Source organism: Mytilus trossulus, chromosome 1 (assembly GCF_036588685.1).
Source record: "Mytilus trossulus isolate FHL-02 chromosome 1, PNRI_Mtr1.1.1.hap1, whole genome shotgun sequence".
Classification (NCBI taxonomy): domain Eukaryota; kingdom Metazoa; phylum Mollusca; class Bivalvia; order Mytilida; family Mytilidae; genus Mytilus; species Mytilus trossulus.
Window position 1 is genome coordinate 88,517,248 of NC_086373.1, and position 15,614 is coordinate 88,532,861.

At 31.9% G+C, this 15,614-nt stretch overlaps 1 protein-coding gene across 9 annotated transcripts in view; it reads left to right on the forward strand.

Moving 5' to 3' along the window:
* LOC134688602 (dynein axonemal heavy chain 12-like) overlaps window positions 1-15,614 on the forward strand; it is a 65,253-nt gene that overhangs the window by 13,432 nt on the left and 36,207 nt on the right. For all 9 annotated transcript variants that reach the window (XM_063549442.1, XM_063549441.1, XM_063549440.1 and 6 more), the window contains 20 exons: window positions 41-124; window positions 728-839; window positions 1,373-1,718; window positions 1,962-2,053; window positions 2,443-2,621; window positions 3,107-3,368; window positions 3,923-4,129; window positions 4,474-4,595; window positions 5,373-5,652; window positions 7,165-7,350; window positions 7,891-8,091; window positions 8,799-8,993; window positions 9,303-9,707; window positions 10,353-10,629; window positions 10,950-11,275; window positions 11,495-11,587; window positions 11,942-12,334; window positions 13,152-13,381; window positions 14,050-14,458; window positions 15,112-15,297. In XM_063549442.1, coding sequence (XP_063405512.1) covers window positions 41-124; window positions 728-839; window positions 1,373-1,718; window positions 1,962-2,053; window positions 2,443-2,621; window positions 3,107-3,368; window positions 3,923-4,129; window positions 4,474-4,595; window positions 5,373-5,652; window positions 7,165-7,350; window positions 7,891-8,091; window positions 8,799-8,993; window positions 9,303-9,707; window positions 10,353-10,629; window positions 10,950-11,275; window positions 11,495-11,587; window positions 11,942-12,334; window positions 13,152-13,381; window positions 14,050-14,458; window positions 15,112-15,297 — 4,585 coding nt within the window. The remainder of the gene's footprint in view (window positions 1-40; window positions 125-727; window positions 840-1,372; window positions 1,719-1,961; window positions 2,054-2,442; window positions 2,622-3,106; window positions 3,369-3,922; window positions 4,130-4,473; window positions 4,596-5,372; window positions 5,653-7,164; window positions 7,351-7,890; window positions 8,092-8,798; window positions 8,994-9,302; window positions 9,708-10,352; window positions 10,630-10,949; window positions 11,276-11,494; window positions 11,588-11,941; window positions 12,335-13,151; window positions 13,382-14,049; window positions 14,459-15,111; window positions 15,298-15,614) is intronic.

The following is a 15,614-nucleotide window of genomic DNA, read 5'->3' on the forward strand; positions in this document are numbered from 1 at the left end:
AATGTTATATCAATTGTCATATTGTTTTATGTAATTGTAGAGGACAAGGACCAATAGAATTTGAATCCTTCAGAAATAATGTTACATTAGAAATAGAAAAGACAGAAGAAAAATTGATGAATAGGTTTGTATATGTACATGTTAACCACAGATTTGCTATAGTCATATTGCTGCCCTATGCAAATAACCAATGATTATACTCTGTGTATACCTTAAGTCAATGAACAATCATTAGTAAATTTTGGTCAAAAGAGCCATGTAGAACTTGAGTTAAAAGCAACTTTAGTGAGCAGCAGTCAAACAAACTAAAGTCCAATATTGTGACCTTCACACTAGAAACAGATCTTAGGAGAAAGTCTTCTTTCAAGTATGGGAATCAGGGGTTACAGATGGTACAAAGTGACTAAAAGGGTTTATGCCCTTCAACAGACACATTAATGTGTTGTGGGCTTGAACAAGCTTCAACATAACTTAGAATATCATACAGAAATCTTAATTATTTGTTATAATTGCACTTGAATATATTTTTAGCAGGTCTTCATTTAATTTTTTAATAATTCAAACGCCCTGATTTGTTCACTACATCATATTTTTTTTTAAAGTAAGTTATATTATAGACCAAGAGAGACAATGTCATTTTAGTAAACAGATGAAAAGTTTTAGATGGTACTATTTATGCTGTATTTTTTGCTCAATATTTATCAGATGTATTGTGTTTTCTTTGTAGCTGGTGGCAGGATATTATCCAAATTTTCACAGACAAAACATGTATAGCAGGATTAAAACCAGATAAAATAGATTCTTTCTATAACAGTGTAACTACACTTATCACAAATCAGGTATGTGACAGTAATAATGGGAAAAAAATCATTGTTAACACAGATATGACATACAAATGCTATTTATAGATTCAGCATTATCACGTGAAATGCATTACATATATTATACCCCTTGTAAGCTCTGTCAAGTTGTGTAGGGAATTGTATTTTAACCTCCTTGTCTTTTCTTCAAGTGAATTAGTCATTCCATTTTGCATCAAAAAAGATCATGCATTTTGTATTTGCTTTGTTGTTTCGTTTCCTGATGATATCTTAAGTAGCACTTTACACAATATTTTTTTTCTTCAATTTTGACATACAATTTAGGTCCAGTGGGATTTTAATGGATTTTTGGTTGCCATTTGATTGATAACTGAATAATTTTTTTTTAATTTAAACACAATTTCTTGGGCACAAATAAACTGGTCAAGTTTTATCTTTACAGCAACCATATACTGCTCATTATTTATTCTGCTGGCTGCAGTATCTATGATCATTAGATCACCTAATTCTATTTTTTCTTGTATTTCTTCATTGTCATTGTATCATTACAGCTGAAGGACCTGATAGTCCGATCAATCAACACCTATGTAGATTTATTTGATGAAGCTGACCATAGATACCTACCTATCCTGAAGATGGAGCTGACTTTTGATGATGAGAAGATGCAGTTTTATCCATTGAAGGAGGATCTAGAGGAGACAGTGCTATATGTTGTAGAACAGATCTGTAAATCTATGCAACAGTTACCTAACATTCAACAATGGCTGTCTGGAGCTAGTGCTATCAACATGATGGAGATCTCTGTTGCTGATCATATTCTGAAGAAATCTACTGATAGACTAAAGGAAGCTGTAAAGAGATACTTCAAGGATCCAGAAGATCATCTAGAATCATTTGGTAAATAATGATTAAAATATTATGATATCTAATAATAGAATTGAGTACAGGAACAGGAAATGTGTCAAAGAGATAACAACCTGACCAAAGAGCAGAAAGCACATTTTTTTTTAACCTTTTTCTTGGTAATTAGTGTTGTTAAATAAATTATTAGTGAAAAGTTTTTTAATATATAACTAACAGTGTCTTGATTTGATAGTTTCTTTTTATCCAATAGGTAATTTTTTTTTTTCTTTCTTACAGTAAAGAGATATGATTATATTGTGAATGGAGAGGCTTTGGCCGAGATCAGAGAATATGTAAAGGAAGAACATTCATTTGCTGAATACCAAATAGTAAGTTCATAGTCCTTGTTCTATAATTTAATGAGACTCTTCATCTCCTGAAATAGTTTGTTTTATCTGTTCCTAGTTAAAATGACATTTTATAGTAATAGTTTGTGTAAATTTTGACTGTCTGTCCGTTGCATTTGAAATTTATCTTAAGCCATTGAATGGATTTGGGTGAAACTTTGAGGAAAGAAAATAAATTATTGGATTTTTTTATCCTCAAATTTAAAATTTGTTCCTTTTTGAATTTTGGACTATGATATAAACAGTAATTTAAATATACATATCTGCTGACTTTTGAAGCTTGATTCCAGGAGACAATAATTTTATACCATGTGATTATCACATATATTGTACACCTATGTTTGTATACGAAATACTTCTCTCTTTTACAGCAAATTGACAAATACAGAAATTTAGCCTCTGAAATTATGGGTTTGCCTAGTATTGAACATTTTGACATGATTCGTCTTGACTGTGAAGATTTGAAGAGAGGATTGGCTGAAGCATCTAGAGAATTAGCTAATGAGCTCCTCAGAAAGGTGTCCAATGATCACAGAACTGAAAATCAAGCGTAAGTGTTCAGCTTCCAATACTGTAGTTGTATTGTAATAAACGACTAAAACTCGATACTTTGCTTTGTGTTACTTTTATGCTCAAAATCTATATCGAAGGCGCCCATACAAAGGTACAAAGTAATGTCATAAACATAAGATGTAAATACGGGAAACATAACGTTAACGTTTGCATTATATTCTCAACAGTAGTAATGAAAATAATGTTTGATAATTTGCCAGTTTGCAACATGTTATGTAAGCCTCAGTCAACTGCAACCAATTTTTCAATTTTATTTCTTGAAATGGTTTTTTTTTATAAAAGAGGGGGGATTTCTTATAGAGTAAACATGATAATCCGAGAGATCTGAAAATTATACTAAATGTAAAATATTTCTGATTCCCTTTTCATTTTTTTCTTCAATTTCTTTTTGTTGGATTCCCTCTTATTTAAAAAAAATATGTGAATAGACTTGTTTTTGATAAATATTTTCTTTGAATGCAGGGTCTGCAATGAGTTCAAAGTTATTCGAGACAGAGCTTTGAAAACACCAGAAACCAGTGAAGATCTGATGGAAATGATGACCTTCATTACAAATTCTAGAAATATGGGTATGGTCAAACTCAACGATAGGATAGCGGAATCCAAAAATAGATTGAAATATTTGATTGATGTGTTTATGTTCCCACCAGAAGACATTGAACTGAACTGTGAAACACTGACATGGCCACAGAGAATAAATCCAGTGTTTGATGCCAATGATGATGTAAGAATATCAGACAAGTATACTGTGAAAGTTAAGATTATCACAGTACACTATTTTTATTACTGTTTTCATTGTGTTCTTTTAAAAAAAAAAAGCTTAAAAAACAATTCTACACTGATGATAGAATATATGTTATCTTGAGGGTTATTCACTTTGTTGTGGAAGAAAATAACAACTTACTAGTTGAGATGCTTTATGATTGTAAGATAAAATAGATACATAACAATAACGTTACCTTACATTAACAATGGTGTGCACGAAATTACGGGAAACAATTCCATAAGATAACGACCTTAAGTCTCTTAGCCTACATTCAGGACATATGTTATACTATACAGTGAAAAAAATTGTACCTGAAATAATGAAAAATTTCTATGTTTATTGGTATTTAACTTGAATTTGCCATTTTAGAATCTAAAATACTTTCTGTTATTTCTACTTTTCAAGAGGTCAATTACAATGTTTATAAATGCCTGATAATGAGTTTATTTATATTTGATTTGTGTTCTAGCTGGTAGAGAAATCAGTTTATTTATATTTGATTTGTGTTCTAGCTGGTAGAGAAATCTAAACAAGGTGGTGAGAAGCAACTCCTAGAAAAGAGAGAGAAGGTTATATTAGAACTGGAGAAATTACGTGCCAGAGTAGACGAGTTCAATGATTATGGAGAAATGGACATGATGCAACAGTATGTTGGTGATGTCAGAGTTGTACAGAAAAGATTACAAGATGTTCAAGAACAGATTACATGGATTAATAAGGTATGAAGGAAAGAATGAGAAAAATTATTTAACTAGTAACTATACTATTGGTTTAAAAAAAAAATGACTTGTCACCTTTTCACAGAAAGACATGCTGCATCTATTTTCTCCCTAATGAACTGAGACTTCACCATTAAACATGTGTATGATTAGTGGTACAAAATAAATCATAGCAATAAACCATACAGACACAAAGTGAGACAAGCAAATAAACAGCAATGTTTTTACCTGAAGATGAGAGATGATACCAAAATGTATCAAACATTCAGGTTAATGGATGCTCTAAAACATGTTCTTATTTGTTATTATGACATTCTAAGTTCTATTATTTTTTATTTAAACAGGAAGAGGCCCTTTACAAATATCCCATCTCTACCTATCCAGATGTAAATGACATCACAGTTGCTGTTGATCCATTCCAGAGGTTGTTTAATGTTGTTCTTAGATGGCAGAAAGCTGAGAAAAAGTGAGTAGATTTTATAGTTGCTTTCTAGGGAAATTAAACTTTCTTGGTCATCAGATGCATTTAAATAGAAAGTTTGATTTTTTTAAATTTATTATCCAAAGTCACAAAATATCAAGTTATTCAATACATATAGAATAATAGGTAGTTGAGTTTTTGATACTGACTATCATGTGGAATATCTAGACAAGCCCGTTAGGGCGAGTTGAGATATTCCACATTCATGATATAGTCAATATCAAAAACAAAACTACCTATTATTCTGTTTATCGGTAATTATGACGTCACGCAATGTATTGCCTAATATTTTCAGTGATACAGCCAGTATATTGATACTCGAAAATATTAGGCAGTAAGATCAAAGGGAAAATATATGAATTACCGATAAAGTTTAATAGCAGACCATGAGTACAAAAAACAAAACAGCAATGTTGTTTCTTGTACATGTTAACATTAAAGTTAAAGCAGTAACGCAGACCGAGATCAAAACAATATTAGGCAATAAAAGTATTATGTGATGAACTTCATTTCAGTAGTTTTAATTTATTTATAAATATTTGTCTAATAATTTGAAATATCAAGGATGGGGAACACAAAAAACTACAAAAGATTAATTTATATGTGAAATCAAACTTTGAGGACAAAAAAAGAAGGTATATAATTTAATCTCTTCAAATAATTCATGTTCCTTAACACTTTCATATGATATTGGATAAATTTACAAAAAAAGATAAAAACTACTTTTACTTTAATAGTACATATTTTCTTTCCATTGCTTAGATGGATGGATGGAGCATTTTTGGACCTTGATGCTGAACAAGTAGATGGAGAGGTTGATGAATTTTCTAGAGAAATTTACAAAATCCAGAAAGTATTTAACCAGAAAGTGAAGAAAATGCAGATGGAAATTGATGAAGTCAACAGGGATAAAAAGAAGAAGAGACGACTAGCAGAAGATAATGATGGGGAAGTGAATCCTGAGGACCAGGATGTAAAACTGAAGATACCAGAGGGTTTTAATATCTGTAACAATGTTATGGATCAAACTAAAGATTTCAAGGTAGATCATTTTCCACAGTGGATATTATGGTAAAAAAAACATAACAGGGTTTAGACTTTGGAACAATGTGGCCCGAGAACAGTTATTTCGTAGTGCATTTCTTTTAGACAATAAATTCAAATTAAAAAAAATCACACCTGTTCTTTCTCAGAAAGATTTTTACAGTGTAGTGTACTACCAGTGAGACAAATAATATCAAAATTATAGAAACTTTTACCAGCTTCTGTGTTAAGGGTGTGTAAAATTCAGTTTGACAGCTTCAGACGTGATAAAAAATTTACCTTTTTGAACTGGACCAAATCACAACTTAACATAAAGATTCAGCACCCAAATTTTTTTAACATGTGATTACATCCCCCTACTTAATATTTCATGCATTTAATATCAAGAAATAAATTGGGAAAGTGTATCAAATAAAACATGCAAGTTATACACTGTTTACACTAGGGACTATATTCGTAGACAACAAAAACCAAAGCACGATGACTGTGTCCTTGGACCATGAAACCCACCTTTTTAAGTCCAATTTTCATTTTTATTCTCCACCTACGATAGTAGAGGGGCATTATGATTTCTGGTCTGTTTGTCTGTCTGTTTGTCCGTTTGTCCCGTTTCAGGTTTAAGTTTTCGGTCAAGGTAGTTTTTGATGAAGTTGAAGCCCAATCAACTTGAAACTTAGTACACAAGTTCCCTATGAAATGATCTTTCTAAATTTGATGGCCAATTAGAGTTTTGACCCCAATTTCACGGTTTATTGAACACAGAAAATGATAGTGCAAGTTTCAGGTTAAAGTTTTGGTTAGAGTTTTTGGTCAAGGTAGTTTTTGATGAAGTTGAAGTCCAATCAACTTGAACCTTAGTATACATGTTCCCCATGATATGATCTTTCTAATTTTAATGCCAAATTAGAGTTTTTAACCCTATTTCAAGGTCCACTAAACATAGAAAATGATAGTGTGAGTTGGGCATCTGTGTACTATGGACACATTCTTGTTTTTTTATTAATTAGATATAGGAAGATATGGTATGAGTGCCAATGAGACAACTCTCCATCCAAGTCACCATTTGTTAAAATAAACCATTATAGGTCAAAGTACTGTCGTCAACACAGAGCCTTGGCTCACACCAAACAGCAAGCTTTAAAGGGACCCCAAAATTACTAGTGTAAAACCATTCAAATGGGAAAACCAATGCTCTAATCTATATGAAAAAAAGAGAAACACTTATGATTAAACTTGTATGAATAAATGAATCAAATAGAAGAGGCTAAATATTAAAAAAGTATGATCAGATTTTGTTTTGTGTCTAACTAAGTTATATTTATGTCAGTTAAAAGTTGTTTGAATGTTAAAAAAACTCCAGGTTCTTCTTTAATTTGAACCACTGTAGATAAAAAGAAAGCACTTATGATTTGGTTTGTCAGTGTTGTAGATATTCTTCTTAGTACTTTCAAAGATAAACCGTCTGTTGATAAAAAGTAAAATAGTTTTAATGAGTTCTGTTCTATTATAGGATAATGTGCCAGTGATTGCAATAATGTGTAACAAAGGTATGAGGGAACGTCATTGGACGGGTATGTCAAGCATTGCTGGCTTTGATATGACACCAGATTCAGGTTCAACACTCAGAAAAGTCCTCAAGTTAGAACTTGGACCACACATGGAGCAGTTTGAAGGAATCAGCGCTGGTGCTTCAAAGGTATTGTCAGTTAATAATATTATTACTTTCTGGGACTTGATTTTAAGAAATCATGTACATATGTTTATTTTAATGTCCTTTTTATCCAATTTTAGCATGTAAAATATGTACAGAATAAGGTGTGTTTTGCCCACTTTGAAGGGAGACTGAGAGAACATCACCTTCAATATATCTATTTTTAGATAAAAGGAATAAATTTTATAGTATTTTTGTTCCTGGTCATAAATATCAATCCATAGATAAACTGATGCAATGTTTTATACCAAACAAAATCTTCTGACATACCAGTCTATATGAATGATGGCAATATTGCATAACATGTTTTCAATATATACTGGTAAATAAAATTGAAAATGGAAATTAGGAATGTGTCGAAGAGACAACAACCCAACCAAAGAGCAAACATAGAGCAGTTCTTGCTCTGACTCACACTACATTATCTAGTATATTATAAAAGCATAAACCTAAAGCCAGGCTGCACAGAAAACTTTAGTTAACTTTGATTTTAGTTCAAAAATTACCTGTAATAATTTGTTACAGGAATTCTCTCTGGAGAAGGCTATGATTAAGATGAAGGAAGACTGGGAAAACATCACCTTCAATCTGTCACCATACCGAGACTCTGGTGTTAATATTCTGTCAGCTGTTGATGATATACAGACCACACTGGACGATCAGATCGTCAAAACACAGACCATGAGAGGTTCACCATTCATTAAACCTTTTGATAAAGAAATCAGGGTAGGTTTAATCATAAACATATCTTTTACATATTTCGAGTTAAGCACTTCAAAAATACCACTAACATTGTTTCTCGTTTTTTGAAACGTTTTCAGGCTGATGTCAACCATAAACAGAAGACATGCTTCAGAAAGCAAATAAAACTTTGACTAAAAGGATATTTTGGATAGGATGTCAGCTTATTTTATTTTTTTACTGAAGAAAACATGGATAAAGTCTTGGATTGGAGATATAATCTTTTTTTCGTTTCAGACAGTCAAACTGAATTTTCTTCTTTCATTTTAGACAGTCAAACTGAATTTACTTTTTTCATTTCAGACAGTCAATTTGAATTTACATCTTTCATTCGTTTCAGACAGTCAAACTGAATTTACTTCTTAAAATATGTAATGTTGTCCAATAGTAATGTTGATTGCAAATTAATGCATAAGAAATAAGAATTAATGTACTAGTATTTATGGTACCATGTCATGAGTGTGCATGAGTGAAGCAGCTTCAAGTTGTATTGTACAGTATCCCATAATTTTTTTAATGTGTAAATAAATTTGGCTGGGATCAAAATATGCATATATTTCAATGCATAGATTTCACTATCCTGCAGTATTCCTTCTATGTGAAAAAACATCTGAAAACAAACCTACACTCAAGATGAGAAAATACAGCTTACAATATGCTCAAAATGACATGGATCCATACATATTTTGTAGGAATGGGAGGAGCGTCTCCTCAGAATCCAGGATACAATAGATGAATGGTTAAAAGTACAAGCACAGTGGCTATATTTGGAACCTATCTTCTCCTCAGAAGATATCATGCAACAGATGCCTGAGGAAGGCAGATTGTTTTTGGTTGTGGATAGAAACTGGAAAGATGTGATGAAACATACCACTAGAGATCCTAAGGTTTGATGTTATTTCAATCAACAAAGTATAGGCTTACTGCGATTAAGTCTTCCTTTTATCAGAAGCTATGTATCTTTTGTATGCATAAGTTTTAAAGTTACTTGAAGCATTAATGGTTTTTTATTGCATACACGTCATGTTATTGATATTGTGCTTTAAAGACAGTTCTAGAATATTGCGATCATCATGACCTATATATTAAGTTGATTGACATTTGAATTTAGGTCAAATTAGTAGGCTTTAAAAAGTTTATCGTAGGGAGGGACATCCATATTCCACTGATATATAATGTTTGACTTTTTGTTTTAGGTTTTAGCAGCCACAAGCTTACAAGGATTACTGGAAAAACTACAGGACAGTAATGGACTTCTAGACAAAATCATGAAAGGATTGAATGCCTACCTTGAGAAGAAACGTTTATATTTCCCTCGATTCTTCTTCCTTTCCAATGATGAAATGTTGGAAATTTTGTCTGAGACAAAAGACCCAATGAGAGTACAACCACATTTGAAGAAATGTTTTGAAGGTATTGCCAAACTTGAATTTGATGCTAAACTTGACATTCATGCTATGTTCTCCAGTGAAGGAGAGAAAATTACATTCTCACAGGTGATATCGACTTCAGACGCTAGAGGAGCTGTGGAGAAGTGGCTGTTACAAGTACAGGATGTTATGTTGATGTCCATCAAAGATGTCTGTGCTAAAGCAATGGAGGTAAATATTCATTGAATAAGTTGTTTGGATTGAAAAATATTCAATTTTAAAGAAAATTCAGTCAGGTTTTTTTAACAAAATCAAAATTTGTTCAAAAGTGTTTTTTACTTTAAAGTTTTATTAGCAATGAAATGTAGTTAGTGTTTCATAAACCTTTGCAACACCTATTTGTTTCTGCTGAAGAATTCCATGTATAGAAGTTGTATATTTACTCTCAAAATATATATAAAAAAAGCAAGCAAAGAAGGAGAAACCAAGAGTGAGTATAAAAGAACATCAATGTACACGTTACCGATATATGTACCAAATCAATTTTGGAAATTGTGCAACTATGTCACCCACTGTCTTGTCAGAGTTTTTGTAAACTTATGCAACTTGTGCAAAACTGAACAGGACAGTTATTTGTTTTAAAAGATAATGTTGTAACATGAATGATTTATACAAACTAGGTTAGAGTGTGTATTCGTTGTCTCACATTGTATAATAACTTAAGAATGATAATCTGGTATAGTCTCATTGAGACAGAGTTTGTTGTTTTTTTACTTAGTGAAATGCAGAGTTTATTTATTTAAGAAATCCTTATATTCAACATTATTCTACTGCTGAAATATAATAATTAAATTTGTTATAATTATGACTTTATAGGCTTATGCAATTGATCCACGTATTGATTGGGTGAGAGAATGGCCAGGACAAGTTGTATTGTGTGTATCACAGGCGTATTGGACCAGGGAGGTCCATGAAGCCATCAGAATTGGACCACAGGGACTCAGAGATTATTGGGACAAATTACAGGCACAACTCCAGGAAATTGTTATTCTGGTGAGAGGAAAACTGTCAAAACAAATTAGGACTTCTCTTGGAGCTTTAGTGGTACTAGATGTACATGCTCGTGACTGCGTCTTGGATATGGCAGAAAAAGGTATGTGTCTTTAAAAACGTTTTTATGCTTAAGAATTGCAATAGAAGTTAGAACCAAAAACTAGCAAATTTGGCTCATTTTAGAAATAAAGTCAATGAAATTACTGCAATGAAACATTATTTGTCTGTTTATTCCATACATTTTATAAAAAAAATTAAAAAAAAATTGTTGAAATGAAATCTATAGCTTTTTTGTTAATAATTTTAACATAATGAATTTCGTTATACAGTTTTAAAAAACTGTTCTAAAACAACTTGAATGGTGATGAAATTGTATGCAGTAATGCTTTAAAAAAGACTTATTATTATGTTGTGTTATAGGTGTGTCATCTGAGAATGATTTCAACTGGCTAGCCCAACTGAGATACTACTGGGAGGATGAAAACATGAGAGTCAGAATGACAAACGCCACTGTCAAGTATGCCTATGAGTATCTTGGAAACACAGCTAGATTGGTTATAACACCACTGACTGACAGATGCTATCGTACACTGATTGGAGCTTTTCATCTGAACTTGAATGGGGCCCCTGAAGGTCCTGCTGGAACCGGTAAAACAGAAACGGTCAAAGATCTGGCCAAAGCTCTAGCTGTACAGTGTGTTGTGTTTAACTGTTCTGATGGTCTGGATTACTTGGCTATGGGAAAAGTAAGTCATAAGACACTATCACTGTCAATTAAGTGTTTGATTTTAAATTCATCTTGACACACTTGTTTTAAAGACACTTTGATATTGAAAGATAATCAGACCAATGGTCATCAATCTACTTTGAATATGAATGAAATATTACCTGATGAATGTTCATCTTATGTTTATATAAGACCATGGGAAAAGTATCTTGACTTATTATTTTCTTTCTCTTTTCAGTTCTTTAAAGGATTGGCTTCAGCTGGAGCCTGGGCATGCTTTGATGAATTCAACAGAATAGATTTAGAAGTATTGTCTGTCATTGCACAGCAGGTAAAACATTTTTACAAAGAGACAATCAATCATGTGTTTGATTTTCAATCTTTTACAGCTTACCTAAACAAATATATGAAAATATTAGAATTCAACTATGAGATATTTAACCTTGAAGGGTCTCACTGTGACTTGACTGTGATTCTCTCCACCTATTGCAGTTCATTCAAAATTCTTACACAATTGTATATAATTCATTAAATCAAACTGTTCAGCTGGTCAGAAACTACAAGAGCCACAGTCAAGTCGTTAATGTTATTTGTCCGAGTAAAAAATGAAATTATACTGACAACCTATTAGTTTTGATTACTTATAAATTTAGTGAATGAATTTAAACATTGTTATATTTTTCAGATTTTATGTATTATCAGGGCAGTTCAGGGCCATGCGACCTCATTTAACTTTGAAGGAACAGAATTGGATCTTAATCCTAACTGTTATGTCTGTATTACAATGAACCCGGGTTATGCTGGAAGATCTGAACTCCCTGACAATCTAAAGGTTCTCTTCCGTACAGTAGCTATGATGGTACCAGACTACGCCATGATTGCTGAAATCTCCCTGTACTCATTTGGTTTCCAGAATGCCAGACCATTGTCTGTGAAGATTGTGACTGTATACAGACTTTGTTCAGAACAGTTGTCATCCCAGTTTCACTACGATTATGGAATGAGGGCTGTCAAGGCTGTATTATCTGCCGCTGGAAACTTGAAACTGAAATTTCCAGATGAGGATGAAGATATTCTGGTGAATAAATTCTTATTTTAAATTTACTACTATTTTGTATGATCTGATGAATAATTGAAGTAGAAAAATAAAGAGCAAAATATAAGGTGCTCAAGGAGAGCAAATATTCAAAATGGAAGTTAGTTCTTTAATAACATTAGGTCTTTTTCTTGAAGATAAGTTCTTGACATGCATTTGAAGTGTTGATGTTAAAGCATATGTGCAGCACTGAAATAAAATTAGATTTTTAGGATTAATGCAAGATGTACTAAGCATTCACATAGGAGGGGTATACTGATTTACTGCCGTCTGCTCATCTGTTACAACCATTTCTCAACAAATACAAATCAGATCTTCTTGAAATGTGTTGCAAGTCTTCATACTGTTAGTTATACTCATGCTTTAAAAAAAAAAGTGTAATATCCCTGCTTTAAAAAAAAAGTGGGCATATACTGTTTGACCTCTGTATGTCTGTTTGCCCATCCTTCCCATGAATACTTTTTGTCACATCTTTGTCAGGAACTACATCATAAGGATTTCTGAAATTTGGTTTTAGGGTTTATGTAAGTCAGCTATACCATGTGATGCCTTTTCAGATTCATCGTTCAACAAATTTCTGTTTACCGAACACTTATATATTTTTACACTATCAGTCAGCAGTAAGTCAGTTTTACTTGTTTTTACATTTTTTATACATTTTTTCTATCTGTATCTAATTTACTTCCTGTTTGCATCATACCTGTATGTTAAAAATAGATAATGAAATCACAGCATAGGAATAGAAAATTATTAGTCTTCAAAGACATAAATAATGCTCTTTTTGTTATTCTATTTTCAGTTATTAAGATCCATCATTGATGTCAATCTTCCCAAGTTCTTGTCACATGACATTCCTCTGTTCAACGGTATCACATCTGACTTGTTCCCTGGAGTTACCCTTCCTGAAGCAGACTACAAAGTCTTCTTGGAAGCCATGGAAACAATCTGTGCTAAAAATAACCTACAGTTTGTTGATTTCTTCCGAGAAAAGATAATCCAGACATATGAAATGATGATCGTGAGACACGGGTAGGTTTTTATAGATATAATGAAATTTTTCATGTTCAGGTAGACAAAATTTATTTACTGTATCATAAAGATTGGAGTATTATGAATTAAAAAGTAATGAATATAAAAAAGAAAATGTGATATGATTGCCAATGAGACAACTTTCCACAAAAGAACAAACGACACAGAAATTAATAACTATAGGTTACTTTTGATTTGATATGAAGTTGATGTTCATTCATAAAACCTACATGTTATCCACCAAAAAATCACACCTATAATTACATCCAAAGGAGAAGTTACTATATGTTTCTTTGTTAATTGTGAATATGATTAGCATTGGTTTGTGAGTAAGGTGTATTAAGTTTTTAATTTTCTCTGTTTTACATTTCTATTGAAAGTCTCTGAAGTTTGATTTCTTGATCTTCTACTATTTATTGATTGATTACTAATAAAAGTATGATCATATCTTTCTATGCAGTTTAAAGGATCTTATAAAACTGAGAAAAACAACGTTGCAATCTTAATATTTAAATGTAAAAGATAATTTTTTTATTGTTTTTTTTTTTCATGAAAAACCAAAATTTACTTCCAATAATTAGCTGCTATGAAGATTTTATTAAACCTTCATAAAGTTTATACCAAAGCTTTTGATTAACATTTGAAATACTCAAGTTTTTGCTTTTCAGTTTTATGTTGGTTGGAGAACCTTTTGGTGGGAAAACAGTGACCTTAAAGACATTGTGTGAGGGAATGACCTTACTAAATGAACAAGGCCATGAGGACTTTGAAAGGGTCATGTACAAAATTATCAATCCTAAATCGATTACTATGGGACAACTGTTTGGTATGTTTGACCCAGTTTCTCATGAATGGACCGATGGTGTTGTTGCCAATACATTCAGAGAGTTTGCTTCCAATGACACACCTGATCGTAAATGGGTAATATTTGATGGACCTATTGATGCCCTGTGGATTGAGAACATGAACACAGTATTAGATGATAACAAGAAGCTTTGTTTGATGAGTGGAGAAATTATACAGTTGTCACCACCTATGAGTTTAATCTTTGAGACAATGGATCTCTCACAAGCTTCAGTAAGAATACATAATCTCTTTTTATACAATATAAATAAATTTGGTGTTTTTACTGTCTTCTGATTGGTTAAAATTATTAGTTTTATTTTCAATGTTGTCAATTTTGATGGCGACACGCCCACTCTGACGTTGAGTATTCATACGCCAACATGTGTGTACGTTGTTATTAGGTTGATATAAATAATATAAAAGGTCTTTGAACCTTATTTTTGATAGAAATTTATTTATAATGAATGGCAATAATTTATTTTGATTTTATTGAACCATAAAACTAATTTTTGACTCTTCACATTTTACATAATCCGCTTCGCGGATTATTCAATGTGAAGAGTCAAAAATTAGTTTTATGGTTCAATAAAATCAAAATAAATGATAGCCATTCATTAAATATGTATAAAAAAATCTGATAAAGTAAACAGAACTTATTATACAAAAAAAGGGAACCGTCATAAAGTTGTTTTTTAAATAATTCCTAAATTTAAATTATATACAGGAAAAGATTAACAGCGTTTTACTGGTTATTTTATTTGAAATCTTTACAAATATATCTTTTCCAGCATTATTACCTAGCTTATTTTCCATCGTCACAGAAATCCTTTTATTGACGACATACTTAACCTATGTTGAAATAAGATTTCTTCTTCTTCTTCCAGCCAGCCACAGTCAGTAGGTGTGGTATGATATACTTGGAACCCTCCTCCCTTGGTTGGAGACCATTCTTTAAGTCATGGCTGAATGTCTTCCCAGAAGTCCTTGCCAAGGAAGCACTTGATGTGGTGGAAGCCACATTTGAATGGCTGGTAGATCCATGTTTAGAATTTATCAGAAAGAACACCAAGGTATGTTCAAAATTGCTCAGAAAATTATAACCTCTTACATCAAGCTTATTGAGTGTTAATACCATTTTAATAGCTACAATGAAAGATTACTGTGACAAAAAATTATGAGGATAAATCTTGGAATTTACTGTTAATGAAAGATAGAACAGTTAAACACCCCCAAAATGTAAGAAAATTACACACTTGGGTTAGCAATCAATATTTGCTATCCATTTTGGGTATGATTAATTTTAAATGTCAGTGAGGAAAATGGTTTGACTAAGAATCTTCATCAAAATACATTATGTGTATGTCATATGTAAAATCAGATCAATTGT